The sequence below is a fragment of the Manis javanica genome, chromosome 1, assembly GCF_040802235.1.
Source record: "Manis javanica isolate MJ-LG chromosome 1, MJ_LKY, whole genome shotgun sequence".
Lineage (NCBI taxonomy): Eukaryota > Metazoa > Chordata > Mammalia > Pholidota > Manidae > Manis > Manis javanica.
This window is the reverse complement of record NC_133156.1, coordinates 192,117,255-192,137,302: the sequence shown is the minus strand read 5'-3', so window position 1 is coordinate 192,137,302 and position 20,048 is coordinate 192,117,255. Positions and strand designations below refer to the sequence as shown.

The 20,048-nt window shown below is 39.3% G+C and overlaps 1 protein-coding gene and 1 long non-coding RNA gene across 8 annotated transcripts in view; one reads left to right on the top strand and one right to left on the bottom strand.

Moving 5' to 3' along the window:
- LOC140843419 (uncharacterized) overlaps positions 1-17,323 on the bottom strand; it is a 128,539-nt gene extending 111,216 nt beyond the window's left edge. For both annotated transcript variants that reach the window (XR_012121156.1, XR_012121157.1), the window contains exon 1: positions 17,179-17,323. This is a non-coding gene — a long non-coding RNA (uncharacterized lncRNA). The remainder of the gene's footprint in view (positions 1-17,178) is intronic.
- Positions 17,324-17,407: 84 nt separating this feature from the next.
- The window catches only part of PAPOLG (poly(A) polymerase gamma), a 43,258-nt gene continuing 40,617 nt past the window's right edge, over positions 17,408-20,048 (top strand). For 3 of the 6 annotated variants that reach the window (XR_001854046.3, XR_001854047.3, XM_017666664.3), the window contains exon 1: positions 17,409-17,642. Coding sequence is in view for 3 of the 6 variants with exons in the window: in XM_017666664.3 (XP_017522153.1) it covers positions 17,626-17,642 (17 nt within the window). In the remaining 3 variants the exon portion in view is untranslated. Of the gene's footprint in view, positions 17,643-20,048 lie in introns of all 6 variants that reach the window. The other 3 variants (XR_001854045.3, XM_017666663.3, XM_017666665.3) reach the window with 2 other exon arrangements.

Genomic DNA, 20,048 nt, shown 5'->3' with positions numbered 1-20,048 from the left:
GTCCCCGTAGCCAGCAACCCTGGGACAAAGAAAAGTGAGTGCTTTTTGAAAGTCTTAAAGGGACAGGGACCCCACAGCTGGATGGAAGTGTCCTGGGACACTTAGCCCAGCAGCTGGGAATCCCAGGGAACTCCGGACACCCTAACCCCCTGGGCAACAGTGTACCTTGGAGGCCCCTCACAGAGATAAATAGCCTCCCAGCTGTTTCCCCCCAAAGTGGCTCTGCCATATTGGAGCCGCAGCCTGAGGCAGGCCATTACCACAGCAACCGCAGAGGTAAACTCCATAGCAACCGGGCAAGAATCAGAAACCCCATCTGCGTGTAGCTGCCCAGCACAAGCCACTAGAGGTCACTGTTCTCCCAGGAGAGGAAGGCCACAAAGTGGCAAGAAGGGGGTTCTCCCAGCCATCACTCACGCCAGCTCTGCAAACTATCTCTATCGCCATGAAAAGGCAGAATTTGGGACAGACCAAAATCACAGAGTCAACCCCTGAGAAGGAGATACACCTAACCAGTCTTCCTGAAAAAGAATTCAAAATAAAGGTCATAACCATGCTGACGGAGCTGCAGAGAAATATACAAGAGCTAAGGGATGATGTCTGAAGGGAGATTACAGAAATGAAACAATCTCTGGAACGATTTATAAGCAGAATGGATAAGATGCAAGAGGCCATTGATGGAATAGAAACCAGACAACAGGAATGCATAGAAGCTGATGCAGAGAGAGATAAAAGGATCTCCAGGAATGAAACAATATTAAGAGAACTGTGTGACCAATTCAAAAGGAACAATATCTGCATTATAGGGGTACCAGAAGAAGAAGAAGAGAGAGAAAGGGATAGAAAGTGTCTTTGAAGAAATAATTGCTGTAAACTTCCCCAAACTGGGGGAGGAAATAATCGATCAGACCACAGAAGTAAACAGAACTCCCAATAGAAGGGACCCAAGGAGGACAACACCAAGACACACAATAATTACAATGGCAAAGATCAAGGACAACGACAGAGTTTTAAAGGCAGCGAGAGAGAGGAAAAAGGTCACCTACAAAGGAAAACCCATCAGGCTATCATCAGACATCGCAACAGAAACCTTACAGCCCAGAAGAGAATGGCGTGATATATTTAATGCAATGAAACAGAAGGGCTTTGAACCAAGAATACTGTATCCAGCACGATTATCATTTAAATATGAAGGGAGAATCAAACAATTCCCAGAAAAGCAGAAGTTGATGGAATTTGCCTCCCACAAACCACCTCTACAGGGTGTTTTAGAGGGACTGCTCTAAATGGGAGCACTCCTGAGGCTAAATAGATGTCACCAGAAAAAATAAAATCACAGCAAAGAAAGCAGACCAACCAAATACTAACTAAAGGCAAAAAATAAAATCAACTACACACAAAAGCAGTCAAAGGAAACACAAAAGAGCACAGAATAAAACAACCAACATATAAAGAATGGAGGAGGAGGAATAAGAAGGGAGAGAAATAAAGAATCATGACAGTGTTCATAATAGTTCAATAAGTGAGTTAAGTTAGACAGTAAGATACTAAGGAAGCTAATCTTGAACGTTTGGTAACCATGAATCTAAAGCCTGCAATGGCAATAGGTACATATCTTTCAATAGTCACCCTAAATGTAAATGGACTGAATGCACCAATCAAAAGACACAGAGTAAAAGAATGGATAAAAAAGCAAGACCCATCTATATGCTGCTTACAAGAGACTCACCTCAAACCCAAAGACATGCACAGACTAAAAGTCAAGGGATGGAAAAAATATTTCATGCAAACAACAGGGAGAAGAAAGCAGGTGTTGCAGTACTAGTATCAGACAAAATAGACTTCAAAACAAAGAAAATAACAAGAGATAAAGAAGGACATTATATAATGATAAAGGGCTCAGTCCAACAAGAGGATATAACCATTATAAAATATATGCACCCAACACAGGAGCACCAGCATATGTGAAACAAATACTAACAGAACTACAGGAGGAAATAGAATTCACTGCATTCATTTTAGGAGACTTCAACATGCCACTCACTCCAAAGGATAGATCCACTGGACAGAAAATAAGTAAGGACATGGAGACACTGAACAACACACTAGAACAGATGGACCTAACAGACATCTGTAGAACTCTACATCCAAAAGCAACAGGACACACATTCTTCTCAAGTGCACATGGAACATTCTCCAGAATAGGCCACAAAAAGAAGCTCAGTAAATTCCAAAAGATTGAAATCCTACCAACCCACTTTTCAGACGAGAAAGGTATAAAACTAGAAATAAATTGTACAAAGAATGCATGGAGGCTTAACAACATGCTCCTAAATAGTCAATGGATCAATGACGAAATTAAAATGGAGATCCAGCAATACATGGAAACAAACGACAACAACAACACAAAGCCCCAACTATTGTGGGATACAGCAAAAGCAGTCTTATGAGGAAAGTATAAAGCAATCCAGGCATATTTAAAGAAGGAAGAACAATCCCAAATGAATGGTCTAACATCACAATTATTGAAATTGGAAAAAGAAGAACAAATGAGGCCTAAGGTCAGCAGAAGGAGGGACATAATAAAGATCAGAGAAGAAATAAATAAAATTGAGAAGAATAAAACAATAGCAAAAATCAATGAAACTAAGAGCTGGTTCTCTGAGAAAATAAACAAAATAGATAAGCCTCTAGCCAAACTTATTAAGAGAAAAAGAGAATCAACACACATCAACAGAATCAGAAATGAGAATGGAAAAATCATGACATACTCCACAGAAATATGAAGAATTATTAAAAATTACTATGAAAACCTATATGCTAAGAAGGTAGAAAACCAAGAAGAAATGGACAACTTCCTAGAAAAATACAACCTTCCAAGACTGACCAAGGAAGAAACACAAAAATTAAACAAACCAATTATGAGCAAAGAAATTGAAGCTGTAATTAAAAAACTACCCAAGAAAAAACCACCTGGCCAGACGGATTTATCTTGGAATTTTATCAGACATACAGAGAAGACATAATACCCATTCTCCTTAAAGTTTTCCAAAAAATGGAAGAGGAGAGAATACTCCCAAACTCATTATATGAAGCCAACATCACCGTAATGCCAAAACCAGGCAAAGACCCCACCAAAAAAGAAAATTACAGACCAATATCCCTGATGAACATAGATGCAAAAACACTCAATAAAATATTAGCAAACCGAATTCAAAAATATATCAAAAGGATCATACAACATGACCAAGTAGGATTCATCCCACGGATGCAAGGATGGTACAACATTCAACAACCCATCAACATCATCCACCACACAAACAAAAAGACAAAAACCACACGATCATCTCCATAGATGCTGAAAAAGCATTTGACAAAATTCAACATCCACTCATGATAAAAACTCTCAACAAAATGGGTATAGAGGGCAAGTACCTCAACATAATAAAGGCCATATACGATAAACCCACAGCCAACATCATACTTAACAGTGAGAAGCTGAAAGCTTTTCCTCTGAGATCTGGAACAAGACAGGGATGCCCACTCTCCCCACTGTTATTTAACATAGCACTGGAGGTCCTAGCCATGGCAATTAGACAAAACATAGAAATACAAAGAATCCAGATTGGTAAAGAAGAAGTTAAACTGTCACTATTTGCAGATGACATGACATTGTACATAAAAATACCCTAAAGACTCCACTCCAAAACTACTAGAATTGATATCGGAATACAGCAAAGTTGCAGGATACAAAATCAACACACAGAAATCTGTGGCTTTCCTATACACTAACAATGAACTAATAGAAAGAGAAATCAGGAAAACAATTCCATTCAAATTGCATCAGAAAGAATAAAAGACTTAGGAATAAACCTTACCAAGGAAGTGAAAGACCTATACCCTGAAAACTATAAGACAGTCTTAAGAGAAATTAAAGAGGACACTAACAAATGGAAATCCATCCCATGTTCTTGGCTAGGAAGAATTAATATCGTCAAAATGGCCATCCTGTCCAAAGCAATATACAGATTTGATGCAATCCCTATCAAATTACCAACAACATTCTTGAACGAATTAGAACAAATAGTTCAAAAATTCATATGGAAACACCAAAGACCCCGAATAGCCAAAGCAATCCTGAGAAAGAAGAATAAAGATCTCGCTCCCTAACTTCAAGCTCTACTACAAAGCCACAGTAATCAAGACAACTTGGTACTGATACAAGAACAGAGCCACAGACCAGTGGAACAGATTAGAGACTCCAGACATTAACCCAAACATATACGGTCAATTAATATTTGATAAAGGAGCCATGGACATACAATGGGGAAATGACAGTCTCTTCAACAGATGGTGCTGGCAAAACTGGACAGCTACATGTAAGAGAATGAAACTGGATCACATCTAACCCCATACAGAAAAGTAAATTCAAAATGGATCAAAGACCTGAATGTAAGTCATGAAACCATAAAACTCTTAGAAAAAAACATAGGCAAAAATCTCTTGGACATAAACATGAGTGACTTCTTCATGAACATATCTCCCCAGGCAAGGAAAACAAAAGCAAAAATGAACAAGTGAGACTATATCAAGCTGAAAAGCTTCTGTACAGCAAAGGACACCATCAATAGAACAAAAAGGTACCCTACAGTATGGGGGAATATTTTCGTAAATGACAGATCTGATAAAGGCTTGACATCCAAAATATATAAAGAGCTCATGCACCTCAACAAACAAAAACAAATAATCCAATTAAAAAATGGGCACAGGAGCTGAACACACAGTTCTCCAAAGAAGAAATTCAGATGTCCAACAGACACATGAAAAGATGCTCCACATTGCTTGTCATCAGAGAAATGCAAATTAAAACCACAATGATATATCACCTCACACCAGTAAGGATGGCTACCATCCAAAAGACAATCAACAACAAATGTCGGCGATGTTGTGGAGAAAGGGGAACCCTCCTACACTGCTGGTGGGAATGTAAATTCATTCAACCATTGTGGAAAGCAGTATGGAGATTCCTCAAAATGCTCAAACTAGACTTACCATTTGACCCAGGAATTCTACTCCTAGGAATTTACCCTAAGAATGCAGCACTCCAGTTTGAAAAAGACAGATGCACCCCTATGTTTATCGCAGCACTATTTACAATAGCCAAGAAATGGAAGCAACCTAAGTGTCCATCAGTAGATGAATGGATAAAGAAGATGTGATACATATACACAATGGAATATTATTCAGCCATAAGAAGAAAACAAATCCTATCATTTGTAACAACATGGATGGAGCTAGAGGTATTATGCTCAGTGAAATAAGCCAAGCAGAGAAAGACAAATACCAAATGATTTCACTCATCTGTGGAGTATAAGAACAAAGGAAAAACTGAAGGAACAAAACAGCAGCAGAATCACAGAACCCAAGAAGGGACTAACAGTTACCAAAGGGAAAGGGACTGGGGAGAATGGGAGGGTAGGGAGGGATAAGGGTGAGGAAGAAGAAAGGGGGTATTATGATTAGCATGTGTAATATGGGGGGTGGGGAAAGGGGACAGCTGTGCAACAGAGAGAAGACAACATCTTACTATGCTGCTGGACAGTGACTGCACAAACGGGGTTTGTGGGGGGGACTTGGTGTAGGGGAGAGCCTAGTAAATATAATGTTCTTCATGTAACTGTAGATTAATGATAACAAAATAATAAATAAATAAATAAATAAATAAATAAAAGTTAGTCATAACCTGCTAAAGTCCAATTAATACAACAGAAGCAATAATGCTTTTTAAAGTAGAAAAAATTTAAACTGTTAATTTTGAGGAGATGTGTCTATTGGGGAGAATTTTTAAACTTCAAAAATAAGAATGTTCCAAGTGTCTAAGACTTACCAGGTAACAATAAAACAACAGGTATCAGCCTTTGAAGGAAATGTCATAATTTAGTAGAAAGCATTTTCTCATATGCCAGAACTAAGAAAATGTACCCCATTCTCTGTATTAGCTATTTCAAGGCACATTCTAGAGCAAGTGATGATGAAAAAAATTCAAGCATAGGGATGTTGCATCAGGAAGAGACTAAGCCCTGAAAACATTTCATTTCTAGGGATGAGTCTTGGTAATTGGTGTAAATACAGTCATACCAAAAGGAAAATGGACCAAAAGTGTAACAAGCAGTCCACCACAAAGAAATGTAAATGGCTGGTAGAATATGACAGATGATCACTTTTGCCACTGAGCAAGGATATGCAAGTTAAAACCACAAAGAAATACCACCTTCCCACCTACACTATTGATTTTTTTGTTCTTAAATAACAGAGGGAAAAAAATAACAGAGGAACTAGCTTTACACAGGAACCCAGTGGCCAAAGTTTGGATGATTTAAGCATTGAAAGAACCAAGACTGTAATCGATTGAAACACACTGACTATAGAAAAAGACAAGAGTCCATATGCTACTCAAAAAAAAAAAGAAGAACAAAACAAGCAAGCAAATAAATAAATACTTCTTTGTAGGTAGCCATTACACCAAAGGGAAAGGAACATTCTTCCTTTGCAGTGGGAATTGCATGAAAGACTATCCTAATAGTCTGAGTTAGTAAGGAAGAGCACTCCTTTTCAGAAGAATGCCAGCTATAAATGTAGTGGGAATTGGAAAATCAAAATTTGCAGTCACTAAGGAAATAATCAAATGAAGAATTATCAACAGATGCTGAAATCATTATATGAAAGGTTGATGGAGAGCTGGACACCTGGTGCCAAAGTTATCACCCCACAGATTACTAGCTAGTTCCAAGAGAACTGTCACCACATAAACCCAGTGGTCAATCTCAGTATCACCAATAATGGGATAACCAGAGTTTCATTATGTGACTCCTGGTGTGATGCAGCATTTAGCCTGAATCTAATCAAGCCTTTAGCTCCAACTTCCAATAATAGAATACATGTGGTTATTGTTAAATGACACCACAAGGAAGCAATCAGAAAATCCAGAATTGAGACATTCTAGTAACAATTACCCTGGTCTTTCCAAGTCAATATCATAGGGAAAAAAAGCTGAGGTAGGGATGGAGGGCAGAAATGAGGAGGGACAGGAAAGGGGGTATCTATTCTAGATCCAAAAACACTTCAGAGATCCAACAACCAAATGAATCACGTTTCTTGATTGGATCCTAATTTGAGCAAATTTGCTGCAAAAGACATTTTGGAGGTAAGTGTGGGAAAGTTGGATGTGGTGATATTATTGTGGCTATATAGTAAAGTGTTCTTATTTAGATAGGCATATACTATTATTTAGGGAGAAATGTTATGAATCTGTATTTACTTGAAAAGACTTCAACAAAAAAATACGTGAAGTATGACAAAATGCTAAAATAATCATTAAATTTACATGATAGGTATATGGTTCTTATTATACTACTTTCTCTATTTTTATGTACATTTACAATTTTCCAAAGTACAAAAAGTATTTTTAGCATATATCATTTGTGAGGGTTTGAGGAAACAGACCATCCTATTCACATTGTTGGCTGGATTGTAAATTGGTATAATTTTCTTAGAAGACAATTTAGAATACATAAATTTTATTTCAAAATATACCTACCTTTTGACATAGCAATCCCATCATTAAGAATCTATTCAATGACTAGGGACACAAGTACAGAGACTGTATGTATAAGGATATTTATTATAGCATTATTTATACTATAAACAAATATGAGGCAATAAGAAATGATTAAATATATTTTGACAATATGTCACATATTATCTTTGAAAAAAATGTTACTGTTAAACAGAACAAAGTGTGTATATTTACTGTATCTGTTTGCTAGGGCTACCACAGGAAAGTACCAAAGACTTGGGGGCTTAAACAACAGAAACTGATGTTTTCACAGATCTGGAGGCTGGAAGTCTGAGACAAGGCATTAGCAGGGTTGGCTCCTTCTGAGGCCTCTTCCTCAGTTTATGGATGGCTGTTTTCTTGGTGTCTTCACATGATCTTCCCTGCGCCCATCTGTTTCCAAGGATACCACTCATATTGGAGTAGGGGCCACACTAATAGCTTCATTTAAACTTAATTATCTCTTTAAAAATGCTACCTCCAAATATGGCCACATTATGAGGTATTGCAAGTTAGGACTTCAACAAACGAAATTTTGGGGACAGAGTTCAGCCCATAACACTTACTGACATGGGAAGGTGCTCATGATTTTTAGGTTAAAAAGAAACTCAAGGTTCAGCTATATGTCAATAAAAATAAAGTTTTTAAAAGCGCAAGGAGTAGACTGGCTTAAAGATGGCAGCATGAGAAGTGAGACAGAAACCTCCTCCCCAAACCCACATATAATATGAAAATATAGCAAATACAATCCTGAAAGAGCAACAGGAAAGAAGGCTGTGGCAGACTGCATACACCTGGGGAAAAGAGCAGACCTCATGGAAAAGGGTAAAGTACCAAAGCTGCAATCTGGTGGGAGCCAAGCCCTTCCCCCATCCAAGCTCATTGGTGGGAGGAATAGAAATGGAGAAGGGAAAGGGTGGAGGCTTAGGGCTACTGAACACCCAGCCCTTGAGATCTGCTCTGGGAGCACAAACCATAGATGGTATGCTGGAGATTAGTGGGGTTGGAAGCTAAGACAGATGGAATACTTGGAGAGACTGACATTCCAACCGCTTGTTGAGAACAGGTACCACAACCACCTGCTCTGAGACAAAAGAAAAGTGGACACTCTGAGAGACTTCCCAACAGCAAAAGGGCTGCTAAAGAGGGCTGTGCAATGAATTGCACAGAGCTACCTACTCAGGAAGAATGGCAGGTAGACAAAATAGTCCCAGCACACACAGCCCCACAGGTTGGGAATTTTCAGGAGCTTCAGGAGCTCCATTCCCCTGGCTGGCAACACAGCTCCAAGGCCCCCCACTGCAACACGCAGCCTGCCACTCCTTCCTCCTAGCCAGCACCGGCTTGTAAACTGGCTGTCCTCACCATTGAGCCAGGCCAGCCAGGCCCCACCTATGGAAGCTACAGGGGCAAAGCATAGGGGCCCATCACTTCACACTTGGCCAACTGGCCCTGGCAGTGGAGGCAGGCACTGAAGCTGGGAAGCAGGAATGAGTTATTTCCTCCCTGGCAGGCAACAGCGCTGCTCACCTGCAACCTCTGCCATCACTCCAGGGGTGAGCAGCTCCAGAAAATAGACATTCTGGGCACTTGAGGGTGCTGCCTACACCAAATTATTTTTACAAATATGAAATGTCAAAAGACTCTGGGACAATCCAAAATCCAACAAACACCAGAAAGAGGGCCAAGTGAAACTGAACTCACCAATCATCCTGAAAATGATTTCAAAAGAAAAATCATAAACATGCTCACAGAGCTGCAGAAAAACATTCAAGATCTCAAGGAGGAACTCAAGAAAGAGATAGAAACTATGAAAAATAAAGTATCCAAAATGAAATATAGAGTGGAAGGATTTAAAAGCAGATTAGATGAAGTACAGGAGATGGTAAATGAAATAGAAAATAGAGAACAGGAATACAAAGAAGTTGAGGCACAGAGAGAAAAAAGGATCTCTAGGAATGAAAGAATATTAAGAAAACTATGTGACCAATCCAAATGGACCAATATTCACATTATAGGGGTAACAGAAGATGAAGAGAGAGAAAAAGGGATAGAAAGTGTCTTTGAGGAGGTAATGGCTGAAAACTTCCCCAATCTGGGGAAGGAGTTAGTCTCTCAGGCCATGGAGGTGCACAGATCTCCCAACACAAGGGACCCAGGGGAGACAACACCAAGACATATAATAATTAAAATGACAAAGATCAAGGATAAAAGCAGCCACAGAGAGAAAAAAAGATCACATACAAAGGGAAATCCATCAGGCTATCATCAGACTCCTCAACAGAAACTTTACAGGCCAGAAGGGAGTGGCATGATATATTTAATACAATGAAACAGAAGGGCCACAAACCAAGAATACTCTATGCAGCAAGATTATCATTAAAATTTGAAGGAGGGATTAATCAATTTCCAGATAAGCAAAAGTTGAGAGAATTTATCTTCCCTAAACTGTCTCTACAGTGTATTTTAAAGGGATTGCTCTAGATGGAAATGTGCCTAAGACTAAATAGCTGTCACCAGGGAAAATAAAACCACAGAAAAGAATGTAGAACAATTAATTACTAAGCAAATGCAAAATGAAATCGAGTATCCATTAAGTCAGTCAAGGGATAGACAAAGAGTACAGAAAATGATACCTAATATATAAAGAATGGAAGAGGAAGAAAAAGGAGGAAAAAAAATCTTTTAGATTGCATTTGTAATAGCACACTAAGTGAGTTAACTTAGACTGTTAGATAGTAAAGAAGCTATGCTTGAACCTTTGGTAACCATGAATCTAAATCCTGCAATGGCAATAAGTACATATCTATTGATAATCACTCTAAATGTAAATGGTATAAATGCACCAATCAAAAGACATAGAGTCACTGAATGGATAAAAAAACAAGAGCCATCAATATGCTGCCTACAAGAGACTTACTTCAAACCCAAAGACATACACAGACTAAAAGTGAAGGGATGGAAAAAGATATTTCATGCCACTAATAGGGAGAAAAAAGCAGGAGTTGCGGGTTGTATCAGAGAAAAGACTTCAAGACAAAGAAAGTAACAAGAGACAAAGAAGGACATTACATAATGATAAAGGAGGCAGTCCAATAAAATGATATAACCATTATAAATATCTATGCCCTGAACACAGGAGCATCTACATATGTGAAACAAATATTAATAGAATAAAAGGGGGAAATAGAATGCAATGCATTCATTTTAGGAGACTTCAACACACCAATCACTCCAAAGGACAGATCAACCAGACAGAAAATACGTAAGGACACAGAGGCACCAAACAACACATTAGAACAGATAGACCTAGCAGATATCTACAGAACACTCCACCCAAAAGCAGCAGGATACACATTCTTCTCAAGTACACATGGAACATTTTCAAGAATAGATCATATACTAGGCCACAAAAAGAGCCTCAGTAAATTCAGAAGGATTGAAATTGTACCAACCAGCTTCTCAGGCCACAAAGGTATGAAACTAGAAATAAATTTTGCAAAGAAAACCAAAAAGCTTACAAACACATGGAGGCTTCACAACATGCTCCTAAATAATCAATGGATCAATGACCAAATTAAAACAGAGATCAAGCAATATACGGAGACAAATGACAACAATAACTCAACATCACAAAATCTATGGGATGCATAGTCTGTGCTAAGAGGGAAGTATATTGCAATACAGGTTTACCTCAGGAAAGAAGAACAGTCCCATATGATCACTCTAAACTCACAATTAACAAAACTAGAAAAAGAAGATGAAATGAGGCCCAAAGTCAGTAGAAGGAGGGATATAATAAAGATCAGAGCAGAAATAAATAAAATTGAGAAGAAAAAACAATAGAAAGACTCAATGAAACCAGGAGCTGGTTCTTCAAGAAAATAAACAAAATAGATAAACCCCTAGCCAGGATTAATAAGAAAAAAAGAGCCTACACATATAAACAAAACAGAGATGGGAAAGGAAAAATCACTACAGACACCACAGAAAAACAAAGAACTATGAGAGAATACTATGAAAAATTATATGCTAACAAACTGGGTAACCTAGAAGAAATGGACAACTTTCTAGAAAAATACAACCTTCTAAGACTGACCCAGGAAGGAACAGAAAATCTGAACAGACCAATTACCAGCAATGAAGTTGAATTGGTAATCAAAAAACTACCTAAGAACAAAACCCTTGGACCAGATAGATGGCTTCATTACTCAATTTTATCAAACATTTAGTGAAGACCTAATACCTCTCCTCCTTAAAGTTTCCCAAAAAGTAGAAGAGGAGGGAATACTTCAAAACTCATTCTGTGAGGCCAGCATCACTCTAATACCAAAACCAGGCAAAGACACCACACATACAAAAAATAAAACTACAGACCAATATTCCTGATGATAACATATGCAAAATATTCAACAAAATATTAGCAAACCAAATTAAAAAATACATCAAAAAGATCATCCATCATGATCAAGTAGGATTTATTCCAGGGATGCAAGGATGGTACAATATTCGAAAATCTATCAATATCATACACTACATGAACAAAAAGAAGGACAAAAATCACATGATCATCTCCAGAGATGCTGAAAAAGCATTTGACAAAAGTCAACATCCATTCATGATAAAAACTCTCAACAAAATGGATATAGAGGGCAAGTACCTCAACATAATAAAGGCCGTATATGACAAACCCACACCAACATCACACTTAACAACAAAAAGCTGAAAGCTTTTCCTTTAAGATCAAGAATAAGACAAGGATGTCTACTCTCCCCACTCTTATTCAACATAGTAGTGGAGGTCCTGGCCATGACAATCAGACAACACAAAGAAATAAAAGGCACCCAGATCGGTAATGAAGAAGTTAAACTGTCACTGTTTGCAGATGACATGATATTATACATAAAAAAAAACTAAAGAATCCACCCCAAAACTACTAGAATTAATAACTGAATTCTGCAAAGTTTCAAGATAAAAAATCAATACACAGAAATCTGTTGCATTCCTATATACTAATGATGAACTAGCAGAAAGAGAAATCAGGAAAACAATTCCATTCACAATTGCATCAAAAAGAATGAAACTGGGTAACCTAGAAGAAATGGACAACTTTCTAGAAAAATACAACCTTCTAAGACTGACCCAGGAAGGAACAGAAAATCTGAACAGACCAATTACCAGCAATAATTACTAGGAATTACTAGGAATAAATCTAACCAAGGACATGAAAGACACCTGAAAACTACAAACACTCATGAGAGAAATTAAAGAAGATACCAATAAATGGAAATATATCCCGTGCTCATGGATAGGAAAAATTAATATTGTAAAAATAGTCATCCTGCCTAAAGCAGTCTACAGAGTCAATGCAATCCCTATCAAAATACCAACAGCATTCTTCAACAAACTAGAACAAATAGTTCTAAAATTCATATGGAATCACAAAAGACCCCAAATAGCCAAAGCAATCCTGAGAAGGAAGAATAAAGGTGGGGGATTATGCTCCCCAACTTCAAGCTCTACTACAAAGCCACAATAATGAAGACAATTTGGTACTGGCACAAGAACAGACCCATAGATCAATGGTACAGAACAAAGAGCCCAGATATAAACCCATGCATGTATGGTCAATTAATATATGATAAAGGAGCCATGGACATACAATGGGGAAATGACAGCCTCTTCAACAGCTAGTGTTGGCAAAACTAGATGGCTACATGTAAGACAATGAAACTGCATTACTGTCTAACTCCATTCACAAAAGTAAACTCGAAATGGATCAAAGGCCTTGGATGTAAGTCACGAAACCATAAAACTCTTAGAAGAAAACTGGCAAAAATTTCTGGAATATAAACATGAGCAACTGTTTTCTGAACACATCTTCTTGGGCAAGGGAAACAAAAGCAAAAATGAACAAGTGAGGTTACATCAAACTGAAAAGCTTCTGTACAGCAAATGACAGCATTAGTAGAACAAAAAGGCATCCCACAGTATGGGAGAATAGATTCATAAATGACATATCTGACAAGGGGTTAACATCCAAAATATATAAAGAACTCACATGCCCAACACCCAAAAAGCAAATAACACAATTAAAAAATGGGCAGAGGAAATGAACAGACAATTCTGCAAAGAAATTCAGACAGCCAACAGGCACATGAGAGATGCTCCACATTGCTAATTATCAGGAAAATGCAAATTAAAACCACAATGAGATATCACCTCACACCAGTTAGGGTGGCCAACATCCAAAGACAGGGAACAGCAAACGCTGGCGAGGATGCAGAGAAAGGCAAACCCTCCTATACTGCTGGTGGGAATGTAAATTGTTCCAACCATTGTGGAAAACAGTATGGAGGTTCCTCAAAAAACTCAAAACAGAAATACCATTCGACCCAGGAATTCCACTCCTAGGAATTTACCCTAAGAATGCAGCAGCCCAGTTTGAAAAAGACATATGCACCCCTATGCTTATTGCGACACTATTTACAATAGCCAAGAAATGGAAGCAACCTAAGTGTCCATCAGTAGATGAATGCATAAAGAATATGTGGTACATATACACAATGGAATATTATTCAGCCATAAGAAGAAAACAAATCATTCCATTTGCAACAACATGGATGGATCTACAAAGTACTATGCTCAGTGAAATAAGCCAGGCAGAGAAAGACAAGTACCAAATGATTTCCCTCATGTGTGGAGTATAACAATAAAATAAAACTGAAGGAACAAAACAGCAGCAGACTCACAGACTCTAAGAAGGGACTAGTGGTTACGAAAGGGAAAAGGGGTCAGGAGGCGGAAGGGAGGGAGAAGGGGATTGAGGGGTGTTATTGGCACACATGGTGTGTGGGGGTGTCACAGGAAAGACAGTGTAGCACAAAGACAATTAGTGACTATGGCATCTTACTACACTGATGGACAGTGACTGCAATGGGGTGTGGGGAGGACTTGATAGTATTAATGAATGTAGTAACCACAGTGTTTTTCATTTGAAACCTTAGCCAAAAAAAAAAAATCAAGGAGTAGAACATGTACAATATGATCCCTTTTTTTTTTCAAAATTAAAAAACAATGAAAACAAAACCTCTGGTATATGTTTATATGTAGTTTGAAGTATATTGAAATCATTCTGGAGGGATAGATTTCCAGATGTTAAATATGGTTCCCTGGGGAATAATAGTTAGGAATGGAAGGGAGGAACAGATTTTTACTCTTTTTGTACAAGCATGGGTTACTTTTGTAATTGGAAAATTTTAGCTTAAAAAATACAACTACAACGTAGATCCTGAAAAAAATCAATGTATTCTTCCTGGAAAGAAACTGTCCTTATTGAAAGAGGGCATTCAATCCCAGATAGATTAAGAAGACAGGAAAATGGGAAGAAAAGCAACTAAAATTGAGCCAAACTACAAATAACATAAAAGGGAATAAAAAAGCATTGTTCTCATATGGACTCTGATAATTAGAGAAATATGGTCTTAAAACTGTCTTTGAAACATTTTAAGATTTCATTGAACTAGTAGAATTAGAAGCAGTGTTCATCTCCCAAAATACTACAGCAGGTAAAAACAAAGTGTCTTATGCAGTTAAAGCAAGAGAAAAAAAGAAAGGAAGGAAAAGAAATACTTTAAAATTAAATGTATAAACAAAGAGAAAAAAATTGAGAGATAAGGGTTATGGTAATCAATGCAAATAAGAAATTTTGGGAGTCATATGTGCTCGGCACTGAGTCAGCCTGTAACTCTTTCTGGATTTTGTGTTTGAAAAAAGGTTAAATAAACCCTGAAGAGAACTCTAGGCAGCTAGCAACAAATATCTTGGTTAGAAACCATGGGAAAAGAGACTTTCTTTTCCCAGGCTGGCAAGATTCCCCTAACTGTGGGGGGAGATGTTGAGAGGTGTAAAGAACTAGCTATATGGTCAACTGGGCTGTGAAGACCACAGGCCCTTACAATGAGCCCCAGACAATACCTGGAGGCAGTGGAGACCTTCCAAGCCCAGTTGCCAAGAAGACAGGGAGGTGGTCTTACCAGGGTTCAGGACCAGATGTACCCAATCTGCCCTACGTCCTCCAATGCCTTGGCACCATCTCAAGACTTGGGGAGGAGAACTGTGGCCACTGAGATTGTCTCTGTCTGCCAGGTCAGAAGAATAAGAGACTCAAAAATTAAGTTTTAGAAAAAAAACTGTTACTTCTTGCATGTCTGAATATTTGGACTGAGATTCATATTGGCTATACATACTCTTCTCATTTAATTTTCTTACAGTCCTATTATCTTCATTTTACAGAATAATTTTCCTGAGGTCACAAAACTAGTAAGTAGCAAAACTAGAAATCATTGCACTGAAGCCCATGCTAGCTACTATTCTGTGCTGCCTCGAATAGGTTTTGCCTTCTCCTTACCACCTGCACCTAATCCCTATTCCCAAATCTTTCTAATTAAGGCAGTATCCCTTCTGGGATCTGCTTTTGAGCATCCCCCCGCACAAGTTTAGGTGGCCCTCTTTAGGCCTTCCTAAATCCTCTGACCCCATCTGTATCACAAACCATACTGTATTTTAATGATCTCTGATTAAGTAAGTTCTCCCACTACACTGGGAACTCTTGAGGGCAGGAATGAAGTATCACCAGTGCTTGGCACATAGTAGGTGCTTTAGTTCTACCACAGAAGAATGTAACTTGTATTTGTTTCCTCACTAAACTCAGAACTTCATAAGGTTAATGAACACATCTGGTTTTATATACTATTAACTCATGGAGCCTAACACAGTGCTTGGCACAGATGATTTTTTTCAATAAATATTTTTGAATGACTAATTCTATAAATAATCTCCTTTAGTGTGACTGAGTCACATTGAGAAAAAGCAGCTTCTTGACATTCTTTTTCTTGTAATGATTTAGTAAATTATTTCTACCCTTTAACATTTAAAAAATTGTCATTATTTTCCTATTTTCATCCTCAAACTCACATGGAACATGGTCTCTACTATTTGATAGTGTGAGATTTTGATTCAGCCTTGGATTTATCCTAATATGACAAACTGCTAGCAATTCCTTTCATCTTTCCTTACTTAACTGTCAGAATGTCATGAATCAGAGGGAGCGACTTAGAAGTTAAGTGCACAGTTAGCCTCCAATTACCAGCTTGCTTTTCCGTGCTCCTGTCTGCACTGGCGCAAATACCATCCTCTATCGCCCCTTCCTCCCTTCCGGACCGGCTGTCTCCACGTCTTCAGGAGTGAATGACTTATCCCAGCACAGGGGTTTCTCTTCAGTAAAAACTATTTCCCTTCCCGACAGGCTGTCTCCACGTCTTCAGGAGTGAATGACCTATTCCAGCTCAGGGGTTTCTCTTCAACAAAAACTTCACACGTTCCTGGGTGTGACCCTCTCACGACGGAATCTAATCAACGAGGAGGTTGATTATATGATTATGACGAAAGATGTGAGATAATGGAAACGTTAAAACAGTATTCGCTACGCAAAGCTGTAATATTTTTTTAAATATATGATACAGGCGCTCTTTAGAAAAAGCAAGGAAAACGTTCCATTTTACCTTCCAGGCGGTTTGCCTGTACTGACAGTTCGCGGACAAAACGGACCAAACGCTCCAGCCCTTGCGGGTCTCCAGTCCGAGAGTCTGCCCCTCTGTGTGGGCGGGGCTCCGGGAGCCTCCCGGACTCCAAGGCGGAGGGGGCGGGGCGGAGGTGGAGGGGGCGGGGAGAAGGCGGGCCCAGGCCTCCAGGGGAGGAGCCGCGGTGGGCGAAGGGCAGGCTGGGAAGCGGCGCCATATTGGCGTCGGCCGCGCTGTATTGTCATAAATAGAGCCGGTTTTGTGGTGTTTTTCGCTACTCGGTTGGATGCCTCGGCCGTAGTAAGTGAGAAAGTGAGCAAGCAAGCGAGCTACAGGCGACTGGAGCAAAGTGGGCAGCGGGAGAAGGGAAAAACGAGAGAAAGACTCCAGTGCGAAAGACACTCGCCGGTGAGGAAGACGCAGGAAGCGATGAAAGAGATGTCTGCGTAAGTGGTGGGGGGCCGCGGTGGGCTGCTTAGGCGGACGGAGGTGGGCTGGGTGGTCCGCCCGGGACCCGGCTTCCGCTCCCTGCCTGGAGCTCGCCCTGCCTGGAGCTCGCGCTGGTGGTCTTCCCCGCGCCCGGCGGGTCGGCAAGGGCACCTCCCCTGCAACCGGCGGCTCACCTGGTCACCCCTGGACAGGCTCGGAAACTCCGGGAGTCCCCATCTGCCCTCGCCGTCCCGCCTTCCAGAACGCCCCGAGACGAGGATGCGGCGGGACAGAGGCGCCCGTGTCCGTGGGGAAAAATTGTCGGTCACTCTCCTACCCCCAGCGCTGTCTGAGCCGGTCCCTGCTCCTGTCTGCATTGGCGCAAATACCATCCCCCTACCGCCCCCTCCTCCCTTCCCGACCGGCTGTCTCCAAGTCTTCAGGAGTGCATGACCTATCCCGGCTCAGGGGCTTCTCTTCAATGAAAACTGTGGTCTTTTCGCCCTCCCCCGGCCTCCCCACCTACCACAGTATACCTATCAGTCTGTTCCTCCTGCTGACACTTTGATAAGTCAGAAGCGGTTGCCGCGTTTGGCAAGATTTTGTTGTAGCTTCTTACGTTTTGGTTTATTTTAAACATACAGAAAAATGAAGTAAACAACATAAGCATCATTTGTGTAGTCACCATCCATCTCTCCCAAAGCGTAACATTTTATGTGTGTGTTAGTGTGTACGCATATATCTTTATTTAGAAGAAATTAAGCATTCCAAATACATCTGAAGGATTCTCCTACCTCCTCTGAACACACACGCACACACGGAGTTCAGTCTTGAATTCGATGTTTACTGCTGCATTTTTAAAATGCTACTACTACATATGTGTGTGTCCACAGTAAGTGGCATTGTTCTTGTTTTTAAGCTTTGTAACTAGTACCACACCTGCCATTGTGCTACTTGCTTCTGTAGTGCGACATGGTGTCTTTGAGCTTTGCCCAGTTAATATTTTCAGCTCTAATTAATTCATGTTAACTACTGTATTCTATTCCACTTTAGGGATACACCCTAATTCAGTCCTTTTCTGTGACTTCTTTAGGTTCTAAGTTTTTAATGTTAGAGTGTGACAGTCAGCATTCTAGTGCATGTCTTGTATATTTGTACTAGAATTTCTCTAGGGTGTTTTACCTATAAGTGAAATTTGATGAGTCAAAGGGAATGTGGAGTTCTTTAGCTTACTTTTTTTTTCTCCCTATTTAGATTAGGGTGGCTCAGAACCATAAATTTGTAATTTTAGTGCTAGTAGGGACCGTAATAGCTAACCTTTTCAGCAAATAAATAAGAAAGTGGGACCCAAGATCATAGTATCAGGATTGAAGTAATGGAAGGGAGAATAGAGTGGTGGAAAGATCTTGGGGTTTGGAGTTAAGGTTCTGGCTCTGCTTATCTTTTGGATCTTAAGTACGCATCTGTAAAATGGCACCTATTCAATACCTATCTTGGGGTTATTGTTGGGGTTAATTGATTGAATGATAATGTGTAATCAGTCTGTCTCATCCATTTACCACACACATATCAATACACACAATACCAAAACAGGTCTCTGGCTCTCTCAGAGGTTAAAAGCTAAATATTCTTTGTGTCACTGAGTCATTTCAGAAGGTATACAGGCTATTATAGCTTACATTTGATTCTGCCTACCTAATGAAATCTTTAGCGAAAGAGTATGCCTTATCCTGTGAGCTTAGTATTGATAAGCCAGTGTTTTGACCAGTTAAAATTAAAAAGCAGTCACTTTCGTTAATGTTTTTGTGTTTTACCATTTACAGGGCTAATTTATTCATTTAAGAGACTGCTCTTTATTTTGAGATTACATGCTTAATATTGGTGTTAATGGCTCTTCATGAGAAGATGGTGAAGGTAGATGGTAGGATTAGTTGGTTATTGTTGTTTTTTTTTACTTTCTTTTCTTAGCAAAGTAAAAAGTTTTACCAATGCATGTTGGTCCCTAAATTTATTTTGAAATTACTGGTCTGTGAAAATCCCAAATCTCAGAAATGCTGTTGAACTTTGTTCAAAACTATGGTATAATGATGGCTAGGATCTTTTGGAGGGTGGCTTGTATTCTGTCCTTTGAAACGTTGCCATTTAGTGTGAAAAGCTTGGTAATTATTCAATGTGAAAATGGTCTGGGTATAAATGGGGGGAACAATGAAATCACAAAGTGTTAGGACTATAAACTCTGATTCCAAAGCAAAGAAGATGTTAATGTAGGTTTCTCAAGGACAAATCTAGTAGTAATTTCTTTAAAAGCCAGAATATTTCACAAGGACCTTCTAATGGGATGTTTTTGTTTCTTTCCTGAAGGGAAAAAAAAAAAACATTGTTTTTACTTGGAGCTTTCTTTCAAGTGGCTGACTGCTTTTCAA